The sequence below is a fragment of the Oncorhynchus keta genome, chromosome 32, assembly GCF_023373465.1.
Source record: "Oncorhynchus keta strain PuntledgeMale-10-30-2019 chromosome 32, Oket_V2, whole genome shotgun sequence".
Lineage (NCBI taxonomy): Eukaryota > Metazoa > Chordata > Actinopteri > Salmoniformes > Salmonidae > Oncorhynchus > Oncorhynchus keta.
Window position 1 is genome coordinate 27,369,114 of NC_068452.1, and position 21,230 is coordinate 27,390,343.

General features: G+C 43.1%; 1 protein-coding gene across 5 annotated transcripts in view; it reads left to right on the forward strand.

Annotated features, from left to right (window-relative positions):
* The first annotated feature begins 7,788 nt into the window (after positions 1-7,788).
* Positions 7,789-21,230, forward strand: part of LOC118384604 (RNA binding protein fox-1 homolog 2-like) — a 41,553-nt gene continuing 28,111 nt past the window's right edge. Inside the window, exons 1-2 of one of the 5 annotated variants that reach the window (XM_035771279.2) lie at positions 7,789-8,782; positions 14,017-14,067. In XM_035771279.2, the coding sequence (XP_035627172.1) occupies positions 8,537-8,782; positions 14,017-14,067 (297 nt within the window). In that variant the 5' untranslated portion in view covers positions 7,789-8,536. The remainder of the gene's footprint in view (positions 8,783-14,016; positions 14,068-21,230) is intronic. The other 4 variants (XM_035771276.2, XM_035771277.2, XM_035771278.2 and 1 more) reach the window with 4 other exon arrangements.

A 21,230-nucleotide genomic window follows, 5' to 3' on the forward strand; every position in this document is an offset into this window, starting at 1 on the left:
TTGTAGAGGGTGTAACAGGCCAGCACCTTAGGAGTAAATGTCAGTTGGCTTTTCATAGCTGAGCATTCAGAGGTTGAGACAGCAAGTGCAGTAGAGCGAGAGGGAGGGTGAGAGAGAGAGGGTTGAAAACAGCAGGTCCGGGACAAGGTAGCATGTCCAGTGAACGGGTTAGGGTTCCATAGCCGCAGAACAGTTGAAACTGGAGCAGCAGCATGATAGGTAGCACGTCTGGTGAACAGATCAGAGTTCCATAGCCACAGGCAAAACAGTTGAAACTGGATCAGCAGCACAACCAGGTGGACTGGGGACAGCCAGGAGTCATCGGGCCAGGTAGTCCTGAGGCGTGGTCCTAGGGCTCAGAGAGAGATATTAGAGGGAGCATACTTAAGTTCACACAGGACACCAAATAAGACAGAAGAATTTCACCAGACTGATGTAGATCAGGGACGGTCAACTTTGAGGATGTTACTTCCGTCGTCGGAATAAGACCAAAGCGCAGCATGGAACGTGTACATCTTACTTTATTTTAGCTGAACACTAAAAAAATAAAAAAAGATCAGTGACCATAAAGTTCTGCAGGGCAATACAGCAACTGTGCAAAAACAAGATCCCACAAACTCAGGTGGAAAACAGGCTGCCTACGTATGATTCCCTATCAGAGACAATGATAGACAGCTGCCTCTGATTGGGAACCATACCCGGCCAACAAAGAAATAGAAAACTAGAATGCCCACCCAAATCACACCCTGACCTCACTAACCCACTTTATATGTACAGGATATATTGTATTGGCTCATCCTTAATAACTACTGCTGTACACACCTTTTCTATTCATATACTGTCCATACTGTATGTACACACCATTATTTATATACATTGTAGAATAATAGTGAAGACATCAAAACTATGAAATAACACATATGGAATCATGTAGTAACCAAAAAAGTGTTAAACAAATCAAAATATATTTTATATTTGAGATTCTTCAAAGTAGCCACACTTTGAACACTTTTGGCATTCTCTCAACCAGCTTCATCTGGAATGCTTTTCCAACAGTCTTGAAGGAGTTCACACATATCCTGAGCACTTGTTGGCTGCTTTTCCTTCACTCTGCGGTCCATCTCAGTTGGGTTGAGGTCGGGTGATTGTGGAAGCCAGGTCATCTGATGCAGCACTCCATCACTCTCCTTCTTGGTCATATAGCCCGTACACAGCCTGGAGGTGTGTTGGGTCATTGTCCTGTTGAAAAACAAATGATAGTCCCACTAAGCACAAACCAGATGGGATGGTGTATTGCGGCATAATACTGTGGTAGCCATGCTGGTTAAGTGTGCCATTAATTCTAAATAAATCACAGACAGTGTCACCAGCAAAGCACCCCCACACCATCACAGCTCCTTCTCCATGCTTCACGGTGGGAACCACACATGTGGAGATCATCCGTTCACCTACTCTGTCTCACAAAGACACGGCAGTTGGAACCAAACACCTCAAATTTGGACTCATCAGACCAAAGGAAAGATTTCCACCGGACTAACATACATTGCTCGTGTTTCTTGGCCCAAGCAAGCTTCTTCTTATTGGTGTCCTTTAGTAGTGGTTACTTTGCAGCAATTCGACCATGAAGGCCTGATTCACGAAGCCTTTGAACAGTTGATGTTGAGTGTCTGTTACTTGAACTCTGTGAAGCATTTATCTGTGCTGCAATTTCTGAGGCTAATAACTCTAATGAACTCATCTCTGCAACAGAGAACTCTGGTCTTCCTTTCCTGTGGCTGTTCTCATAAGAGCCAGTTTCATCATAACGCTTGATAGTTTTTGCGACTGCACTTGAAGAAACTTTCAAATAAACTGTCATTTATGTTTTAAAGTTTGATGGACTGTCATTTATCTTTGTTTATTTGAACTGTTCTTGTCATAATATGGACTTGGGCTTTTACCAAATAGTGCTATCTTCTGTATACCACCCCTACCTTGTCACAACACAACTGATTGGCTAAAACACATTAAGAAGGAAAGAAATTCCACTATTTAACTTTTAACAAGACACACCTGTTAATTGAAATGCATTCCAGGAGACTTCCTGATGAAGCTGGTTGAGAGAATGCCAAGAGTGTGCAAAGCTGTCATCAAGGCATTGGGTGGCTACTTTGAAGAATCTTAAATATATGATTTGTTTAACACTTTTTTGGTTACTTCATGATTCCATATGTGTTATTTCACATTATGTCTTCATTATTATTCTACAATGGAGAAAATATATTTTTTTTGAATAATTTTATTTTAAAAGTATTATTTTTTATTTAACTAGGCAAGCCCGTTAAGAACAAAATCTTATTTCCGATGACTGCCTAATTGTGCGCTGCCCTATGGGACTCCCAATCAAGGCTGGATTTAATTTTACCTTTATTTAACCAGGCAAGTCAGTTAAGAACATATTCTTATTTTCAATGACGGCCTGGGAACAGTGGGTTAACTGCCTGTTCAGGGGCAGAACGACAGATTTGTACCTTGTCAGCTCGGGGGTTTGAACTCGCAACCTTCCGGTTACTACTCCAACGCTCTAACCACTAGGCTACGCTGCCTGGATTTAGTAGGTGTGTCCAAACTTTTGACTGGTAATATATATTTATATATAGTCCCATATATATATATATATTAGTGCCTTGCAAAAGTATTAATCTACGCAAAATACTTTGGAATGTCAAAGTGGAAGAAAAATGAACAAAAAAAAAGATGAAAACAAATGAATTAACTACAATATAGTCGTTGCATAACTTTTCAGCCCCTTAATATATTTTGGACACTGGCATTGCTTGTTCTGATATTTCTTTCTTTCTTTCTTTTTACTTTTGGATTATGTGTGTATTGTTTTGTATTGCTAGTTATTATTACTGCACTGTTGGAGCTAGAAACACAAGCATTTCGCTGCACCTGTGATAACATCTGATTTGGACTGATTTGATGGGGGTGGGGGCCACAAAAAAATTGAGTGACTGACGTAACACTGATGCTTAACCAAATTTCGAAATTGCACTTTGTGTATTCTGTTATTCTAACTCTCAATAATCGGTTGAGACCCCGGCTGGGTTGTGACTAGATGGAGTACAGCTACAACTGGAATATACTTTTTGGAGCATGTTATGCTTATTTTCCACCATAATTTGCAAATAAAATCATTAAAAATCCTACAATGTGATTTTCTGGATTTTTTTTCTCATTTTGTCTGTCACAGTTGAAGTGTACCTATGATGAAAATTACAGGCCACTCTCATCTTTTTAAGTGGGAGAACTTGCACAATTGGTGGCTGACTAAATACTTTTTTGCCCCACTGTATATTGCATTTGATCAGTGTATCATTGGGATGCAAAAGTATATATTTTTTTTTCACCTTTGGTGTGTTACCTGTTATGTGGACAATCTCTTCCCTAGGAACCAGATCCAACTGGTTTGGCTCTGTTCCATGATCAATAAAGTCCATGACCCCAAGAAATTCCATGATATTACAGGAAAGAATTATGGCTGGCCTGCCCTCCTTGGGCCAAAGCAGACAATGGAATGACCCCTGGATGTTCATAGCAGGTTCAGTGGCTGCTGAAGAGAGGGCTGTGATAGCACTGATGGACACCCATCTCAAAGCGGCTGCAATAATGTTTTCTGAAGTAGTGATGCTGAAGGGATTGTGGAGGAGCAATCTCAAAGGCGAAGTAGAAATATAATTTACTTGATTGTTGCTTGTTCACCTTGTAAGTTAAATTCATCTTTGACGTTTTTTATGCTGTGATGTTCTTGCTTTCAATAAAAATGTGAGTGTTGACACAGCAATTGATACAGCGATTTTGATGTCCCTTAAATCGCCACTAAAATAATATAACTTGGTGGATTGGCCACTGTGGGTGAAAATCCAGATCTTGCAGAAAGAAGAAATGAGTAATATACTTTATGTATTATTATTTAACTACATGTAACATAGTTAAATAATGTAACGTAGTTAAATAAAGCATTTTGGGGCGGCGGGAGCCTAGTGGTTAGAGCGAAAGGTTGCTGGATCAAATCCCCGAGTTGACAAGGGCTGTTGTTCTACAAGGCAGTTAACCCACTGTTCCCTGGTAGGCCATCATTGTAAATAAGAATGTGTTCTTAACTGACTTGCCTAGTTAAATAAAGGTTCAATTTTAAAAATAAAACGTACATGTGAGTGAAAATAGTTGCAAGTAGCAATTGTATGCACTTTATGGATTACTGAAACTGCTGCTGAAAGTATTGGCCTGTTATATCACATGCTTCCTCTCCTTTCCATTGCAATTAACACTTCTACATTAATGTGGCTGCTACCATGATTGTGGAGAATCTTGAATAAATCCTGAGTAATGATGAGTGAAAAAGTTACAGCGGTATAAATATCATACCCCCCAAAAAAACACTAACCTCCTTTGTTAATGTAATGGTGAGAGGTTTGCATGTCGGGGATATATATGTGCGTCTGTAACTTTCTCACTCATCATTCACGATTCATTCAGGATTATCCTTAATCATGGTAACGTCCACATTAATGTAGAAGTGTTTAGAAACATATTCTATTCTTATTTACAATAAAAGTGACTCCAAAATGACACATTATTTACCATTCATTTCTATTGGACACAAACTAATCTGAAACACAACCAAAACAAACAGCAAATGCATCCAACAAGTTTTTACAGTCACAAGCTTAATGTAGTCATTGCGTGCTAGGAATATGGGACCAAATACTTAAAATTTTCCTACTTTTATACACATAAGTGAATTTGTCCTAATACATTTGGTCCCCTAAAATTGGGGGATAATGTACACTACTATTCAAAAGTTTGGGGTCACTTAGAAATGTCCTTGTTTTTAAAATAAAAGCACATTTTTTTGTCCATTAAAATAACATAAAATTGATCAGAAATACAGTGTAGACATTGTTAATGTTGTAAATGACTATTGTAGCTGGAAACGGCAGATTTAAAAAAAAGAATATCTCCATAGGCATACAGAGGCTCATTATCAGCAACCATCACTCCTGTGTTCCAATGGCAGGTTGTGTTAGCTAATCCAAGTTTATAATTTTAAAAGGCTAACTGCTCATTAGAAAACCCTTTTGAAATTATGTTAGCACAGCTGAAAACTGTTGTCCTGATTAAAGAAGCAATAAAACTGGCCTTCAGACAAGCTGAGTATCTGGAGCATCTGCATTTGTGGGTTCGATTACAGGTTCAAAATGGCCAGAAACAAATAACTTTCTTTTGAAACTCGTCAGTCTATTCTTGTTCTGAGAAATGAAGGCTATTCCATGCAAGAAATTGCCGAGAAACTGAGATCTCGTACAACGATGTGTACTCCCTTCACAGAACACTCTAATGTACTTGTCCTCTTGCTCAGTTGTGCACCCGGGCCTCCCACTACTCTTTCTATTTGCTCTAACCAGAATAGAAAGAGTGGTTGGAGGCCCGGGTGCACAACTGAGCAAGAGGACAAGTACATTAGAGTGTCTATTTTGAGAAACAGTTGCCTCACAAGTCCTCGACTGGCAGCTTCATTAAATAGTACCTGCAAAACAACAGTCTCAACGTCAACAGTGAAGACGCAACTCCACGATGCTGGCCTTCTAGGCAGAGTTCCTCTGTCCAGTGTTTGTGTTCTTTTGCTCATCTTAATCTTTTCTTTTTATTGGCCAGTCTGAGATATGGCTTTTTCTTTGCAACTCTGCCTAGAAGCCAGCATCCCAGAGTTGCCTCTTCACTGCTGACGTTGAGACTGGTGTTTTCCATCCACAATAGCGTAGCTATAGTGGAGCGGGTAGAGAGCTTCAAGTTCCTTGGTGTCCAAATCGCTAAGGACTTAAAATGGCCCACAAACATACGTACAGTCGTGAAGAACGCGTGACAGCGCCTCTTCCCCATCCAGAAGTTGAAAAGGCTTGGCATGGGCCCTCAAATCCTCAAAACGTTCTACAGCTGTACTATTGAGAGCATCTTGACTGGCTGCATCACTGCTTGGTATGGTAATAGCACCACGCTCGATTGCATGGTGCTACAGAGGGTGGTGCGGACAGCCCGGTACATCACTGGAGCTGAGCTCCCTTCCAACCAGGACCTTTATATCAGGAAAGGCCCAGAAAAGTGTTAAAGACTCCAGCCACCCAAGCCACAGACTGTTCTCTCTGCTTCCACGTGGCAAGCGGTGCCGGTGCATCAAGTCTGACACCAAGAGGCTCCTGAACAGCTTCTATCCCCAAGCCATAAGACTGCTAAAGAGCTAACAAAATGGCTACATGGATTATCAGAGTTGACCCTTGAATTTTATTTTTGCACTGTCTCTATGCACACTCACAGGTCCCTCTATACAGTCACGCACACAGACACTCCAACACTCACGCCATCATTTGCTCTCACACATAATATGCACATACATTTATACTGACTCTACAGTCTACTGCTGCTTCTCTGTTTATCATATATCCTGATGCCTAGTCACCTTACCCCTATACATATCTACCAAAGGAGGTTGGTGTCACCTTAATTGGGGAGGATGGGCTTGTGGTAATGGCTGGAGCACAATAAGTGGAATGGAATCAAACACATGGTTTTTATGTTTTTGATGCCATTCCATTTGCACCATTCCAGACATTATTATGAGCTGTCCTCCCTTCAGCAGCTTCCACTGATTTGATTTATTTAACCAGGCAAGTCAGTTAATAACAAATTCCTATTTACAATGACAGCCTACCCAGGCCAAACTCTAACCCGGACAACACTGGGCCAATTGTGTGCCGCTTTATGGGACTCCCAATCACGGCAGGTTGTGATACAGCCTGGAATTGAACTAGGATCTGTAGTGACACCTCTAGCACTGAGATGCCGTGCCTTAGACCGCTGCCCCACTCGGTAGCCCAAAGATATACCTCTATTACTCCAGTATCCCTGTACATTGTAAATATGGTACTGAAGCTGACTGACCCTGTATATATTATTCTTACTTACTTTCTCATGTTTTTCTTATTTCTGGTGTGTTTTTGTTCTACCTTATGTTATTTGTTATTACATTGTTATTCATTTTTTATCGGGTTTAGAGCTTTGCAAGAAATGCATTTCCCTGGATTTGTGCATGTGACATTAAAAACTTGAAACGTGTCACTTGCATGTCCATTGATTAAGTAGTTTGACATCCACCAGGCGTCGCACTATCATAAAAAAACATGCTTTCATATCAGTCCTGTAAAATAATTCGCCTTTGAAGTTACCTAGGTTTGAGTGGTTTATAATAGATCATATTTAACATGTGTGCAGCCAGACCTATACGACCCTGCGTCTTTTCTCACACATACGTATTCTACATTGTTAAATTGCCAGTTGTGTGTTATTTTAGGCCTACCCCATATATTCCCTCTTTATTTAGAACCCCTCCCCTCCGCTTCATTAGCTGTATCACCGCCATCTGACTAGTGAAAGTCAAGTAAAGCGTCGTGGGGGAACTCTTTATCGTCTATTCCTTGATTTGAACACTCGCTCAAGCATGGACGCTGCATGCAGAGGAGTGGTGGGGTGTGCGCAGTCGTGAAAAAAAGAAGACATACCTCGCCATAAATCGTGGCAAGCCGTCTCATATTTACACACAATCCCCTAGACATAAACATACCAATTTACACGATAAATGTTTACGAAATTAAATGATTTAAATGTAATCTTTCGGTAATGACAAAAGCCGCAAAAATACATTTGAGGTAGGCTACGCTACATTTTTGCCACTGTGTATGTTATGGTGAAAAAAAAGAGAAGGGGGGTGCAGGAGGGAATACGACAGAGGAAAAGGAGGGGAATATAGAGAGGGCAGATCTAGGACCCGTCTAAATTGTTTACCCCTATCGTAATCTTAGCACATGGAGAAAAAACTGACACCAGATCAGTGCACTCTCTGCGGCCCGTTCCACACCACACCAATCGGGACGTACACTATAGAGAGGAAATCGTGTTCCTCGCCAGTCCGTACACGCCACTAGAATTCACTGAACATACTGCGAGAAAAAGAAGGGTGAGAAAAAAGGCTTAGGAGAAAGAGAAGGTGAAAGCAAAGAAGGGCTTAAAAATATATTTGGCTGGGAGCGGAGGACGCATTGGCTTCGCAAGGAGAAGATTAGTGATTCAAATAATTTCCTAACATTTTCGATATTCGGCGAAGATAGAAGTATCGTTAGCTAGCTAGCGGAATGTGTAGCTAGCTAATTAGCAAGGAATTGGTGTTTTGTATTTACTTGGTTTACGTGTTCTATTGTGACTATTTTTCTAACGCTAGTAATCGTGTGAAATGTGCACGAGCCACACATGGTCATGGTGTTATGTATTGATTAGACAATAACAATCTTGCTAGCGGTACAATACATTTGGCCAAGAAGACCAGCTACAATCAGCTATTTGCACATTCAAGGAATAGCATTACTTATCCCAGAATAGGGAAGAAGTAAAAGGTTTTTTAAAAAAATAGCTAGACTTGTAAGTGTAGACTATCTGCCGTCCAATGTTAATGTCGACTGACGTCGCATCCATAATGTTACCCGTTTCTCGGGGAATGATGGACCGGGAAAAGGACATTGATACAGCAACTGGACCCCACGCGAACACGACCGGGGGTCCAGCAGCAATCGTCCGGGGAATGAAACGAGGGGATCCTGAGCAAACAGTTGCAGCTTTGACCGAATTAGCAGGAGCAGAGTGCAAACGGCCAAGGATAGACGGGACGGTGGGTGTTGGTGACATTGGACAGGTAAGGAGTAGAACATCAACAAATGAAGCCACATTGCTGTTTGTTTCCGGTCAATGTGTTGTTTTCATTGAATGTGTGCAACATTGTAACCCCTGCATTAAACGATTTCATTTCAATAGCACGCTACGTCTATTGTTTCAAGAACATCAGTGGGTCATGATTCTGCTGACAGGCAGGCCCGCCTATCAATAGCATGCCTCGTCGCATCAACTGCAGTAACGAGTGTGCAGTAGAATTACAATCTAGGTACAAAACGTGTCTTGCACGTTGTTCTGTGCTCGTGGCAGCTAGACTAACATCATGATTATGGCGGAGGCAACGGTAATATGATAGCCCACAGCTTCTCGGCAATGACAGTTACGCTACAGCATATATCCGACAATACATAAAGGCCTTTCTTGCATTTACGTGCACTGCAGATATGTACACACGGATATTCCCGCCTTTACCATTATGGTATGTCTTTGTCGTTGGACATCACATCAAAGCCTCCGACACAGGAGGGTACTCGCATTGGGAACAGTAATGTGTGCCAGTCCCCCTGGTCTGTGATTGGAGCTAGGTGCTAAAAAGAGGAGAGAGACAGGGGGTTGGGGGAGGGGTCACTATGGGAGAGACAAAGAACAGACCCCTATTCGTGAATAAGGGAGTAGGAAGGAAAGGGGCTTTAGGATACCTTGCCTCTAGCTATGGGCCTCTCCATGACTTGACTGCTGATACAGCATAGCAACAGTACTCTGCTCTTCGGCTAAACAGTGATATTACACGCACATACAGTATCTGTAAGCATAATTGAAAATAGCTGACATACTGTTTTTGTTTGAGGCAGCAGTCAAACATGGTTCTGGGTCAGCTGTGGATAATTGAATCCTGGGGATTGGGAAAATGTTTCAATTGGTACTGCTTCATACCTATTGCAATGACAAATGGGCAGGCCATGTTCCTCACACCATATAATGGATGAATGGTGATGACAAAAGGTTACGTGTAGATGGTGTGACAATGAGAGGTGAAATAGGATCTCGCTGCCAATCACTTATATTGATCTCCTGTCGTTGTGGGTCAGGCTGGAAATACGCCCACAGGAGAGAGGGAGGAAACAGGAGGATAGAAGGCAGGATTTACAGTATGAGAGAGAACATTTTAACACGAGAGAAGGAGAAAGTTTTAGAAAAATCCTCGATGCAGCTTAGGTTTGACGATAACTAAGGGTAAACATTAAGAAATGACAATGGTGGTGCTTAATGTAATTAGACTGGATTACATCATCCAGTCCTGTAGGTGACATCATGTTCAGTGCTGAGAAGATGAGTTCACTAAATATTTTTGGTGTGTCGATGGGTAGCTATTTGATGTTCATTGCTACCCAGAGGACGGGATGGGTAACAGCCTAAATCATGGCTGACATATTAAATGGGAGAGGAGTGTCCTCTCTTCTCCATCCTCTTCTTTTGTTTCCGTCATCCTCCCCCTAAGGCATATTTCCAGATTGCTAATTAACTCCTGGTCCATAGAATTTGAGTGTGCACTGCCTGTGAGACAAACCTCCCCACCCCTGCTCACTGTCTCTACCGTCCAATCTCTCTCTCTGTTTCCCACTATGCAGTATTGATGTGCCCTAGCCTAGTCTCCAGCCTGATAGTGTACAGTGTGCTCTATATGCCTCCCTCCGGCTCCCCGGGAGCAGATTTATCCTATCGTTGGCAGTAAAGAGGCTTTGTGTCGCGCTAACGAGATCAAAGCTCATTTAGGAGAGGGCATTAACCAGACTGATCGCTTCAAGGAGAGGAGAGTAAAAGGGGGAGAGGGTGGGCGAGTGTTGAAGGGGAAACTACGATATAAACAAACCATTAAGATGATACAGTTTTGCACAGATAAGCTCTAAAGGTGCAATATTCTTTGAAACTATCAGGCTACCAGGGAATGTCGACTAGTAATAGCGGGAACATTGGCTGTCATTAAAACCCCAAAGAAAAAAATAGGAGTTATAATGTGCAGCACACTAGTGGACACTCACTAATGGTTGTCACTGAACTTTGAGCGCAATGCAACGTTATCACCCTTGACCTTTCACCCCTTGAGATAAGCACAAAATTATCTTCAAGATGTTGCTCAACAGTGCTCAAACCCCCCCACTCCTCCCTTTTTTTTTTTACAGTCCGCCACTCATTTAATCAGATGCAGGGCCTGCCACTTACACTCGCGTGTTAACCCTGGACACTGGTTGTTGTCACCTCCCCTTCTACCCCGCTGCCCCCAAACTGTCATATGTACTTTCATCTCCGCCTGCGAATGTCTCCCTGTCGGTAATGTTGATTCATCCTGTCTTCTTTCCCCTTATTTTTGTCCCCTCTGCTCCTCAGCGTATCACCCTCTGTCCACCCCTCCATCCCTTCTTCCCCATCCCCCTCATCCCTCACCCTCTGTCCACCCCTCCATCCCTTCTTCCCCATCCCCCTCCTCCCTCACCATCTGTTGACATCATGCCATTTTGCCCTCCTCCCTCCACTGCTCTCTTTTTCTGCCCATTTGCTCCAACTCTTAACTTCTTGACTTTTCCTCAAATAGAAAGTGGGGGAGAGAAAAACCCAGCAGAGCGACGCCCTTTACTTGAGCATACAGAGAGAAAGTCGCTGTATGAGGTGTGTCTGTACATTTCTGATCCGTAGAGTCTGGAGCCCTGGCCCTCAGAGCAGCCACACCTCATAACTACCCTCTACTGTAAATGAGTGTAATTAATACCAAAGTAGTTGGTACCCTGTTAAGTTACTGTCTGTATCTGCATGGAAGAGGGACTGAGTTTCGTTGAGCGTAATAAAAGCTTGAAAAACTTTAGAGACAAAGCAGCCCTGATATGCAGACCAAAGCGCCATATGCCCCGCAAAAGAAAGTGTGTGTGTGTTTTAACAATGAGTATCAAGTTCAGACCCCCCCCCCCTCCCCTCCCTTTAAGGAAATATAAGTCACATGACATTCTTGGGGTATGAGTCATTGTCTCCATTTCTTGGTCTCTTCTTTTTGCTGTATTTTCCACTTCTTGTCTTTGTCTTTCTTAATCCCCACATTCTTCCACCCCTGTCTTTCTCTCCTAATTTCCATCTCACTCTCTTGTTCTTTCTTTTCCCTCCATCCCCCATTCCGTCTCCCTCCCCCTTTCCTCCAGACAGATTGATTCCAGATGTTACCAAATTCTTCTCCTCTCCCTCCCCCTGTTCTAACCTAAACTCCTCCCTCTTCATCCTGCCTTTCTACTGGAAAAAAATCATTTTTTTACTGCAACCTTGTTATGTATCATGTGGGGTAGTTCTGGTTTCCAAGTGATGCGCTACATATTTTTTTCCGTCCTGCCGTCCTTTCAAATGTTCAGTGTGTCGCATCTTCATCAGTCCTCCACTGTCCAGTCTTTGAAGACTACCCGTGTTTTTTACCTCGTGTGTTGCTGAATACAGCACTGTCCGTTCCGCGGCTCTCCCACTTTAATGCTGCGCACTGAGGAGTTTGTTCCCCCAGGGGACTAGGCACGAGGGGGGAATTGGTTCCAGATGAAACAGGAAGTGGAGAGGGGGAGACAAAGAGAGGGCTGTTTTATGTAGGAGAGGTAGACCGGACACTGCTGGACTGAGTAGCATACATCTCACTCCTCTGGCATGGGTCATGTATGCTATAGTCTGTACTGTCCAGACAGCATCAGTCTGTCACTCACTTCTGCTGCTCACGACTTAAACGCTCTCTGTGCCCCGTCAAATGTTGTCCCTCTCTACTTGTTTGGTTGACCTCATTCCCCTTTCCTTTCTCTTTCCCCTCCCTGTTTTTGCTCTGCCACTCCCTCCCTCTACCACCACCATGTCTCATTGTGGTGTGGCTGTGGAGCCCCATCCAGGGTTAGTGTAGTAAGCACAGCTAGCTTTCTGAGAGGGCATCTCTCCCGTGCTGTCGCCATGGCATCCTGAGTCAGGCCTTTCCCATGATTGGTTGAAAAAATTATAGTAGGGAGGGACCAATTCCTCCAGGAAGCAGGTCAGGGCAGAAGCAGGAGGTTACCTCTGTCTGTTTACAATGAAGAGGCCACGACCACCTTTTTACTACATTACACCAGCACTGGCTGCTCACTGAATGGAAGCTAATGCAGATAGTGTATGAATTTAAAATGAGTTGCCGACTCTCGTCTTTTAGCACCAGCACAATGGAAACATATTCACCCTTTTTAACACGCGTAGGATGTTCCACCCTCCTTTCCCTGAGCATGATTGAAAAGGCCGGAGTCTTGTTACTCTGCCTATTTTCCCTGCACAGTGTACTGCTAGCATGTCAGACGGGATCACTGTAATCCTCTCTCCTTACTGTTGTCAATATCATCGTTTGGTTTAACTTTTCCCCTATTGTTATATCCTGCCCCCTCTCCCCCTTTCTTTTCCCTTCCATTACATTGCAATGAACAATGGCTCTTCTGCCAGGGGGAGAGGGAGGGGTGACAGAAATAATCTAATTAGAAGTAATTACAGATCAATTAACCACAACACTAGATTCTGGGGCATGGATGGGGGAAGGGTGCTCTTTGTTGTTGTTGCGGAGTGCAATTTGTTTTGTCTGCTGAATAAGGACCTGGCCTGGCTGCAGAATGATTCACCAGCTGCTCTACATGGTTGAGGCAGCGCTCAGGGTCTAAACCAAAAGAGTCATCATGTTAACTTGTATAATCCTTTGTGAAATGTGCCACCTTAAGTTCCCTGCTTCTTTCCTGCACCATACATATTTTCATAAATGTATTGGGCTGTAGGGTATACCGTAACAGATAGGGCTGGGAACTGCCAGGGACCTCACCATACTTAGGTGCCAATATGATATGTATTGCGATTCTCTATGTGTTGCGATTCCAAACATATTGCTCACCCTACGTCTGCTGCAGAGGGATGAGAGCGAGCCATGAGAAAACGAGTTTTAATGAAAGTGCTGAAAACAAGATGGAGAACAAGCTAAGAAGGAAAAATACAAACATAATATTGCAATAATATCAAAATGACGGCAAAAATGATATCCTGATATCTTACTGTATACATTGTTCCCCCATCACAAGTAACAGCTAGGCTATTTCTCCTCTGGAGCATATTACGTCATTAGGGGTGAAGATTGGAGCTGAAAAGTGACTTCACTGCAAAATGTTAGACTCATGTTGAATCACATCACATTTTCCAAACCCTTACCTCTCTTTCTTTTTTTTTTTTTTTTTTTTTTAGAACAACGACCCTTTAACCCCAGGTTTCCTTGGATACCCACCTCACAGCCAGGTAAGAGTAACATCTTACTGAAGTCTCCTTTAATTGAGGTATAATTGATGGATGTATCATGGAGTTTCATGAAGCACGTTATAGTACTAGTATAGTACTTCAGAAGGCCCAACACGAACATAGCCTACAGAAACTGACGACATTTTCCACTCTGAATCAATTTGATCTGCTTGGCTGCTGTGCACACTTTTCCACAATCCACATTCCCCTGCTCTCTTTCCCCTTCTCGCTCCAATTTCTTGTGGTCTCCCTCCATATCGAGTGGTGCAGCGGTCTAAGGCACTGCATCTCAGTGCAAGAGGCGTCACTACAGTCCCTGGTTCGAATCCAGGCTGCGTCACATCCGGCCGCGATTGGGAGTCCCATAGGGCGGCGCACAATTGGCCCAGCGTCGTCCGGATTTGGACGGGGTTTTAAATATCACTTCCAGTTCCTTATGTGCGCCAGACAGGGCTGTTTCTGAGAGTCTCTTATCTGCCTGGGAGCAGCAGCACTGTGTCTTCTGTCTGTTGTCATGGCTGAGATGTGAGTGCAGGTCTCTGGCAGAGCCACAGGAGGGGGGTGTTGGTCTGCCTGCCCTCCCTCTCTTCTCAACATGATGGGTCTCCACAGCTTTATCTTCATTGTGTTTTTTCCTCCAACGTGCGTTCCTCTTCCCCTGCCATCTCCTTTCTTGGGAATGCAGCTCGCTCGCTGCTTGTGCTGGAGAGAGGGGGGGAGGAGGGGTGGATGGATGGAAAGCAGAAGAGGCAGGAGAGAGGGAAAGTGAGAGCATCGGAGGACACAGACTGTAGCAAGTGAGCCACCATATTGAAGTTAACCTTTCTGTGGTGAGGTAATATATAGGCTAGATGAGTGGTATTCAAAGTGGGTCACGGGGGAACTGCAGTGGGGTTGCCAAAATATATATTTTTTATCAAAATTAAGAGTGCATATTATTGTATAGGACAATATACAAATATTTTTAGGAAAGATTATTTAAAAAATACAATTTTATTGAGTAAATGTAATTGTTTTTCTTTTAATTTTGATAAGAGATGAAAATGTAATGAATTAAAGATTATTTGTTGATGTAAAAATAATTTGACCAATGTTCGATTTGGAGAGAAATCCCTGGGGAAAAAATGGGGATGCCAGAAATTCCTGCTGAGGCAATTGGGCTAGAAACTTCTGAAGTAATATGCATTTGGTAAGGTTATTAAAATAGTTAGGTTCCCATGAGTTTGTTTGGATCATAACTTACTTGTTTGATTCAAGACTATTATTATTATTATTATTATAAGACTAGTCAAACATACAACAAATGATTTAATGCTAGCTAGTTCTTAGTGATGTAATCGGTTACACATAGGTGTTGAGCCGGTTGTCATGCAAAGGGTTGGAGGAGTTAGTCTAGCCTACACTAGCTGGAGTTCCTAAGAGCTGTTTTGCGCTGGTTGATCTGCCTGTAGGTTTGGCTGTGTCAATGTTTATAATTTAAAAACATATATTTTACCTTTATTTAACTAGGCAAGTCAGTTAAGAACAAATACTTATTTTCAATGACTGCCTAGGAACAGTGGGTTAACTGCCTTGTTCAGGGGCAGAACGGCAGATTTTATTTTACCTTGTCAGCTCGGGGATTCGATCTTGCAACCTGTCAGTTTCAAGTCCAACGCTCTAACCACTAGACTACCTGCCGCCCCTGCATGGTGGCTTAAGCCAAAACCCTACGTATGTGGGTTTGTCTGGAGGTTGGTAGGGTCCTGTAGTACGAGTCTAGTGCCTCTCCTCATCATGTTTAGGCTACAGAAGCCATGATGATTATGACGGTCCTAGTCAGTCAGTATATATTTTTAAAATTTTTAATTTCACCTTTATTTAACCGGTTAGGCTAGTTGAGAACACGTTCTCATTTACAACTGCGACCTGGCCAAGATAAAGCAAAGCAGTGCGACACAAACCACAACACAGAGTTACACATGGAATAAACAAGTGTACAGTCAATAACACAATAGAAAAAAAGAAAGTCTATATACAGTGTGTGCAAATGGCATGAGGAGGTAAGGCAATAAATAGGCCATAGTAGCAAGTAATTACAATTAACACTAGTGATAGATGTGCAGGTGATGATGTGCAAGTAGAAAAACTGCTGTGCAAAAGAGCATCAAAGTAAATAAAAAATATGGGGATGAGGTAGGTAGATTTGATGGGCTATTTACAGCTGCAGCGATCGGTTAAATATATGTAATATATGCCATTTAGCAGACGCTTTTATCCAAAGCGACTTACAGTCATGTGTGCATACATTCTACGTATGGGTGGTCCCGGGAATCGAACCCACTACCCTGGCGTTACAAGCGTCATGCTCTACCAACTGAGCTACAGAAGGACCGGTTAGCTGATGTTTAAAGTTAATGAGGGAAATAGAAGTCTCCAGCTTCAGCGATTTTTGCAGTTCGTTCCAGTCATTGGCAGCAGAGAACTGGAAGCAAAGGTTGCCAAACAAGGTGTTGGCTTTGGGGATGACCAGTGAGCTATACCTGCTGGAGCGTGTGCTACGGGTGGATGTTATCGTGACCAGTGAGCTGCGATAAAGTGGAGCTTTACCTAGCAAAGACTTATAGATGACCTGGAGCCAGTGGGTCTGGCGACTAATATGTAGCGAGTGCCAGCCGACAAGAGCATACAGGTCGCAGTGGTGGGTGGTATATGGGGCTTTGGTGACTAAATAGATGGCACTGTGATGGACTGCATCCAGTTTGCTGAGTAGAGTGTTGGAGGCTATTTTGTAAATGACATCGCCGAAGTGGAGGATCGGTAGGATAGTCAGTTTTATGAGGGTATGATTAGCGGCGTGAGTGACCGAGGCTTTGTTGCGAAATAGGAAGCCGATTCTAGATTTCATTTTGGTTTCATTTAATGAGTCTGGAAGGAGAGTTTACAGTCTAGCCAGACACCTAGGTATTTGTAGTTGTCCACATTCTAAGTCAGAACCGTCCAGAGTAGTGATGCTAGTCGGGCGGGTGCGGGCAGCGAAGGGTTGAAAAGCATGCATTTGGTTTTACTAGCGTTTAAGAGCAGTTGTAGGCAACGGAAGGAGTGTTGTATGGCATTGAAGCTCATTTGGAAGGAGGCTGCGAATTTTTGCAGCTTTTTGTTAAAAATCACGCAAAATTTCAACATCCTGCTACTCATGCCAGGAATATAGTATATGCATATGATTAGTGTGTGTGGATAGAAAACACTCTGAAGTCTCTAAAACTGGTTAAATCATGTCTGTGACTATAACAGAACGTGTGTAGGAGGCAAAATCCCAAGGAAAACTGTTCACAAAAAACACACAAAAAATATCCCTCCGCCAGTCTCTGTATTGTCTATGGCCAGGGAAAATAGATAGCGTCCAGTTTACAATGCCTACAGCTTCCACACGATGTCGCCAGTACTGGCATTTGAGTTTAAGTTTATCCTTGGTTAGATGAGGAATAGGCACTTCCTGTCTTCGGGTACACCAGAGGAAGTTATGAAAGGGAGAATATGGACCATGATTTCAAGACTTGCTGCTATCGAATACAGATCGCCCCGTGATCAATTTGATCGATTATTAACGTTTACTAATACCTAAAGTTGGATTACAAAAGTAGTTTGAAGTGTTTTGTCAAAGTTTATAGGCAACCTTTTTAATTTAAAAAAATGACGTTGCGTTTTTGAAAGCAGTTTTTTCCTGATCAGACGGGCTTCATAAATGGACATTTTGGGTATACATGGATGGATTTAATCGGGAAAAAAAGTCCCAATTGTGATGTTTATGGGACATATAGGAGTGCCAACAAAGAAGCTCGTCAAAGGTAATGAATGTTTTATATTTTATTTCTGTGTTTTGTGTAGCGCCGGCTACGCTAATTATTCTGTTTACGTCCCCTTTGGGTATTTTGGGCGTTGCATGCTATCAGATAATAGCTTCTCATGCTTTCGCCGAAAAGCATTTTAAAAATCTGACATGTTGGCGAGATTCACAACGAGTGTAGCTTTAATTGAGTACCCTGCATGTGTGTTTTAATGAAAGTTTGAGTTGTATCGAGTACTATTAGTTGTCACTCTGAAATTTCCGCTGATTTCCTCTGATGTTGATCCCTGTACAGGGCTGCAGCCCTAAGAGGTTTAAACACAGTGTCCAAAGAAGGGCCAAATGTATACAGAATGGTGTCGTCTTCGTAGAGGTGGATCAGGGAATCGCCCGCAGCAAGAGCGACATCGTTGAAATATACAGAGAAAAGAGTCGGTCTGAGAATTGAACCTTGTGGTACCCTTACAGAGACTGCCAGAGGTCCAGAAAACAGGCCCTCTGATTTGACACACTGAACTCTATTTGAGAAGTAGTTGGTGAACCAGGCGAGGCAGTCATTTGAGAAACCAAGGCTATTGAGTCTGCCGATAAGAATACACTGATTGACAGAGTCGAAAGCCTTTGCCAGGTCGATGAAGAGGGCTGCACAGTACTGTCTTTTATCGATGGCGGTTATGATATCGTTTAATACCTTGAGCGTGACTGAGGTGCACCTGTGACCAGCTCGGAAACCGGATTGCACAGCGGAGAAGGTACGGTGGGATTTGAAATGGTCAGTGATCTGTTTATTAACTTAGCTTTCGAAGACTTTAGTATACAGTGACCACACAGTGCTGTATCTGGCTCTGATTATATAGAAGAGATAACTTCTGACTGTGGGGTCAGTTGTGCAGTATTGTGTTGTGCATTTACTGCAGCAAAATCACATCCATACATGAGGACCACAATGGAAATAAGCCTCCTGGCTTTGTGTTTTATCCTTTAATCTGTATGTATGTATTTTTGTTTCGTAAACAACAGGTGTGGACTCAGTGAAAGTGAAATGCTTACTGAGGGGGCCCTTAATTTGTTTTAACATTTTTATTTGAAACTTTATTTAACTAGGCTAGTCAGTTAAGAACACATTCTTATTTACAATGGGTTGCCTTGTAGTTAGAATGACAGATTTTTACTAGGCTACCTGCCGCCCCAAGATAACATCAACGTTGGCACAGGTGGGATTCGAACCCACACCTCCATAGAGACTGTAGTCTAAATCCAGCGCCTTAGAAAAGTCGGTCACGCTACCCAGTTTAATAACAATACAGAGAAAGACGTTTTAGAAATAAAGAAAGGAAAACACGTAATAATAGATACATAATGAGTAACCATAACTTGGTTCTATACAACGGGTGCCAGTACCTAGTCGATGTGCAGGGGTATGAGGTAATTGAGGTAGATATGTAAATATAACTAGGAATAAGGTGACAGCAAACAGTAGCAGCAGTGTATGTGATGAGTCAAAAAAGTTTGTGCAAAAATGGTCAATGCAGATAGTCCGGGTAGCTATTTGGTTAACTATTTAGCAGCCTTATGGCTTGGGGGTGGAAGCTGTTCAGGGTGCTGTTGGTTCCAGACTTGATGCATCGGTACTGCTTGCTGTGCTGTAGCAGAGAGAACAGTCTATGACTTGGGTGGCTGGAATCTTTGACTTTTTTTTTAGGGCCTTCCTCTGACACTGCCTGGCATAGAGGTCCTGAATGGCAGGGAGCTTGGACTCAGTGATGCACTGGGCCATACGCACTACCCGCTGTAGCGCCTTGCGGTCGGAGGACGAGCTGTTGCCATACCAGGCAGTGATGTAGGCAGTTAAGATGCTCTTAGTGGTGCAGCTGTATAACTTTTTGAGGATTTGAGGACCCATTCCAAATCTTTTCAGCCTCATGAGAGTGAAGAGGCGTTGGTGTGCCCTCTTCACGACTGTGTTGGTGTGTTTGGACCATGATAGATACTTAGTGATGTGGACACCAAGGAACTGAAAGCTTTCGACCCGCTCCACTACAGCCCAGTCGATGTGAATGGGGGCGTGCTCGGCCATCCGTATCCTGTAGTCCACGATCAGCTTCTTTGTCTTGCTGACGTTAAGGGAGATTTTGTTGTCCTGGCATCACACTCATTATAGGCTGTTTCGTCGTCTGTGATCAGGCCTACCACCATCGTGTCGTTGTGAAACTTATATTGATTGTATTGGTGTCGGTCGCAGCCATGCAGTTGTGGGTGAATAGGGAATACAGGAGCGAACTAAGCATGCACCCCTGAGGGGCCCTCGTGTTAAAGGTCAGCATGGTGGATGTGTTGCCTACTCTCACCAACTGGGGGTGGTCCGTCAGGATATCCAGGGTCCTTAGCTTAGTGATGAGCTTGGAGGTTACTACGGTGTTGAACGCTGAGTTATAGTCAATAAACAGCATTCTCACGTAGATTTGTCTTTTTGTCCAAATGGAGAAGGGCAGTGTAGTGCAATAGAGATTGCATCATTTGTGGATCCCATCAGGGTGGTATGTGAATTGGAGTGGGTTCAGGGTGCTTAGGATCATGGTGTTGATGTGAGCCACGACCAGCCTTTCAAACCATTTCATGGCTACAGATGTGAGTGCTACGAGTCATTTAGTAGGGGTTACCTTAGCGTTCTTGGACACAGGGACTATGGAGGTCTGCTTGAAACAAGTTGGTATTACAGACCAGGTCAGGGATAGTTTGAAAATGTCAGTGAAGACACTTGCCAGGCACTTTCCTGGTAATCCGTCTAGCCTCGCAGCCTTGTGAATGTTAACCTGTTTAAAGGGCTTACTCACATCGGCTACTGAGAGCGTGATCACACAGTTGTGCATTTAGCTCACCTGGTAGGCTCACTTCATTGGGCAGCTCGCGGCTGGGTTTCCCTTTGTAATCCGTGATAGTTTGCAAGCCCTGCCACATCAGAGCCAGTGTAGTAGGATTTGATCTTAGTCCTGTATTGACGCTTTTGCCTGTTTGATGGTTTGTCGGAGGGCGTAGTGGGATTTCTTATGTGTCTGGGTTAGTGTCACGCTCCTTGAAAGCGTCAGCTGTAGCCTTTAGCTCAGTGCGGATGTTGCCTATAATCCCATTGTTTCTGGTTGAGATATGTACGTACGGTCACTGTGAGGACGACGTCATCAATACATTTATTAATGAAGCCAGTGACTGATGTGGTATGGTCCTCAATGCCATCGGATGAGTCCAGGAACATATTCCAGTCTGACTTGTAAAACAGTCCTGTAGCTTAGCATCCGCTTCATTTCCTATTTTTCACTTCCTATTTGAGTTTTTGCTTGTA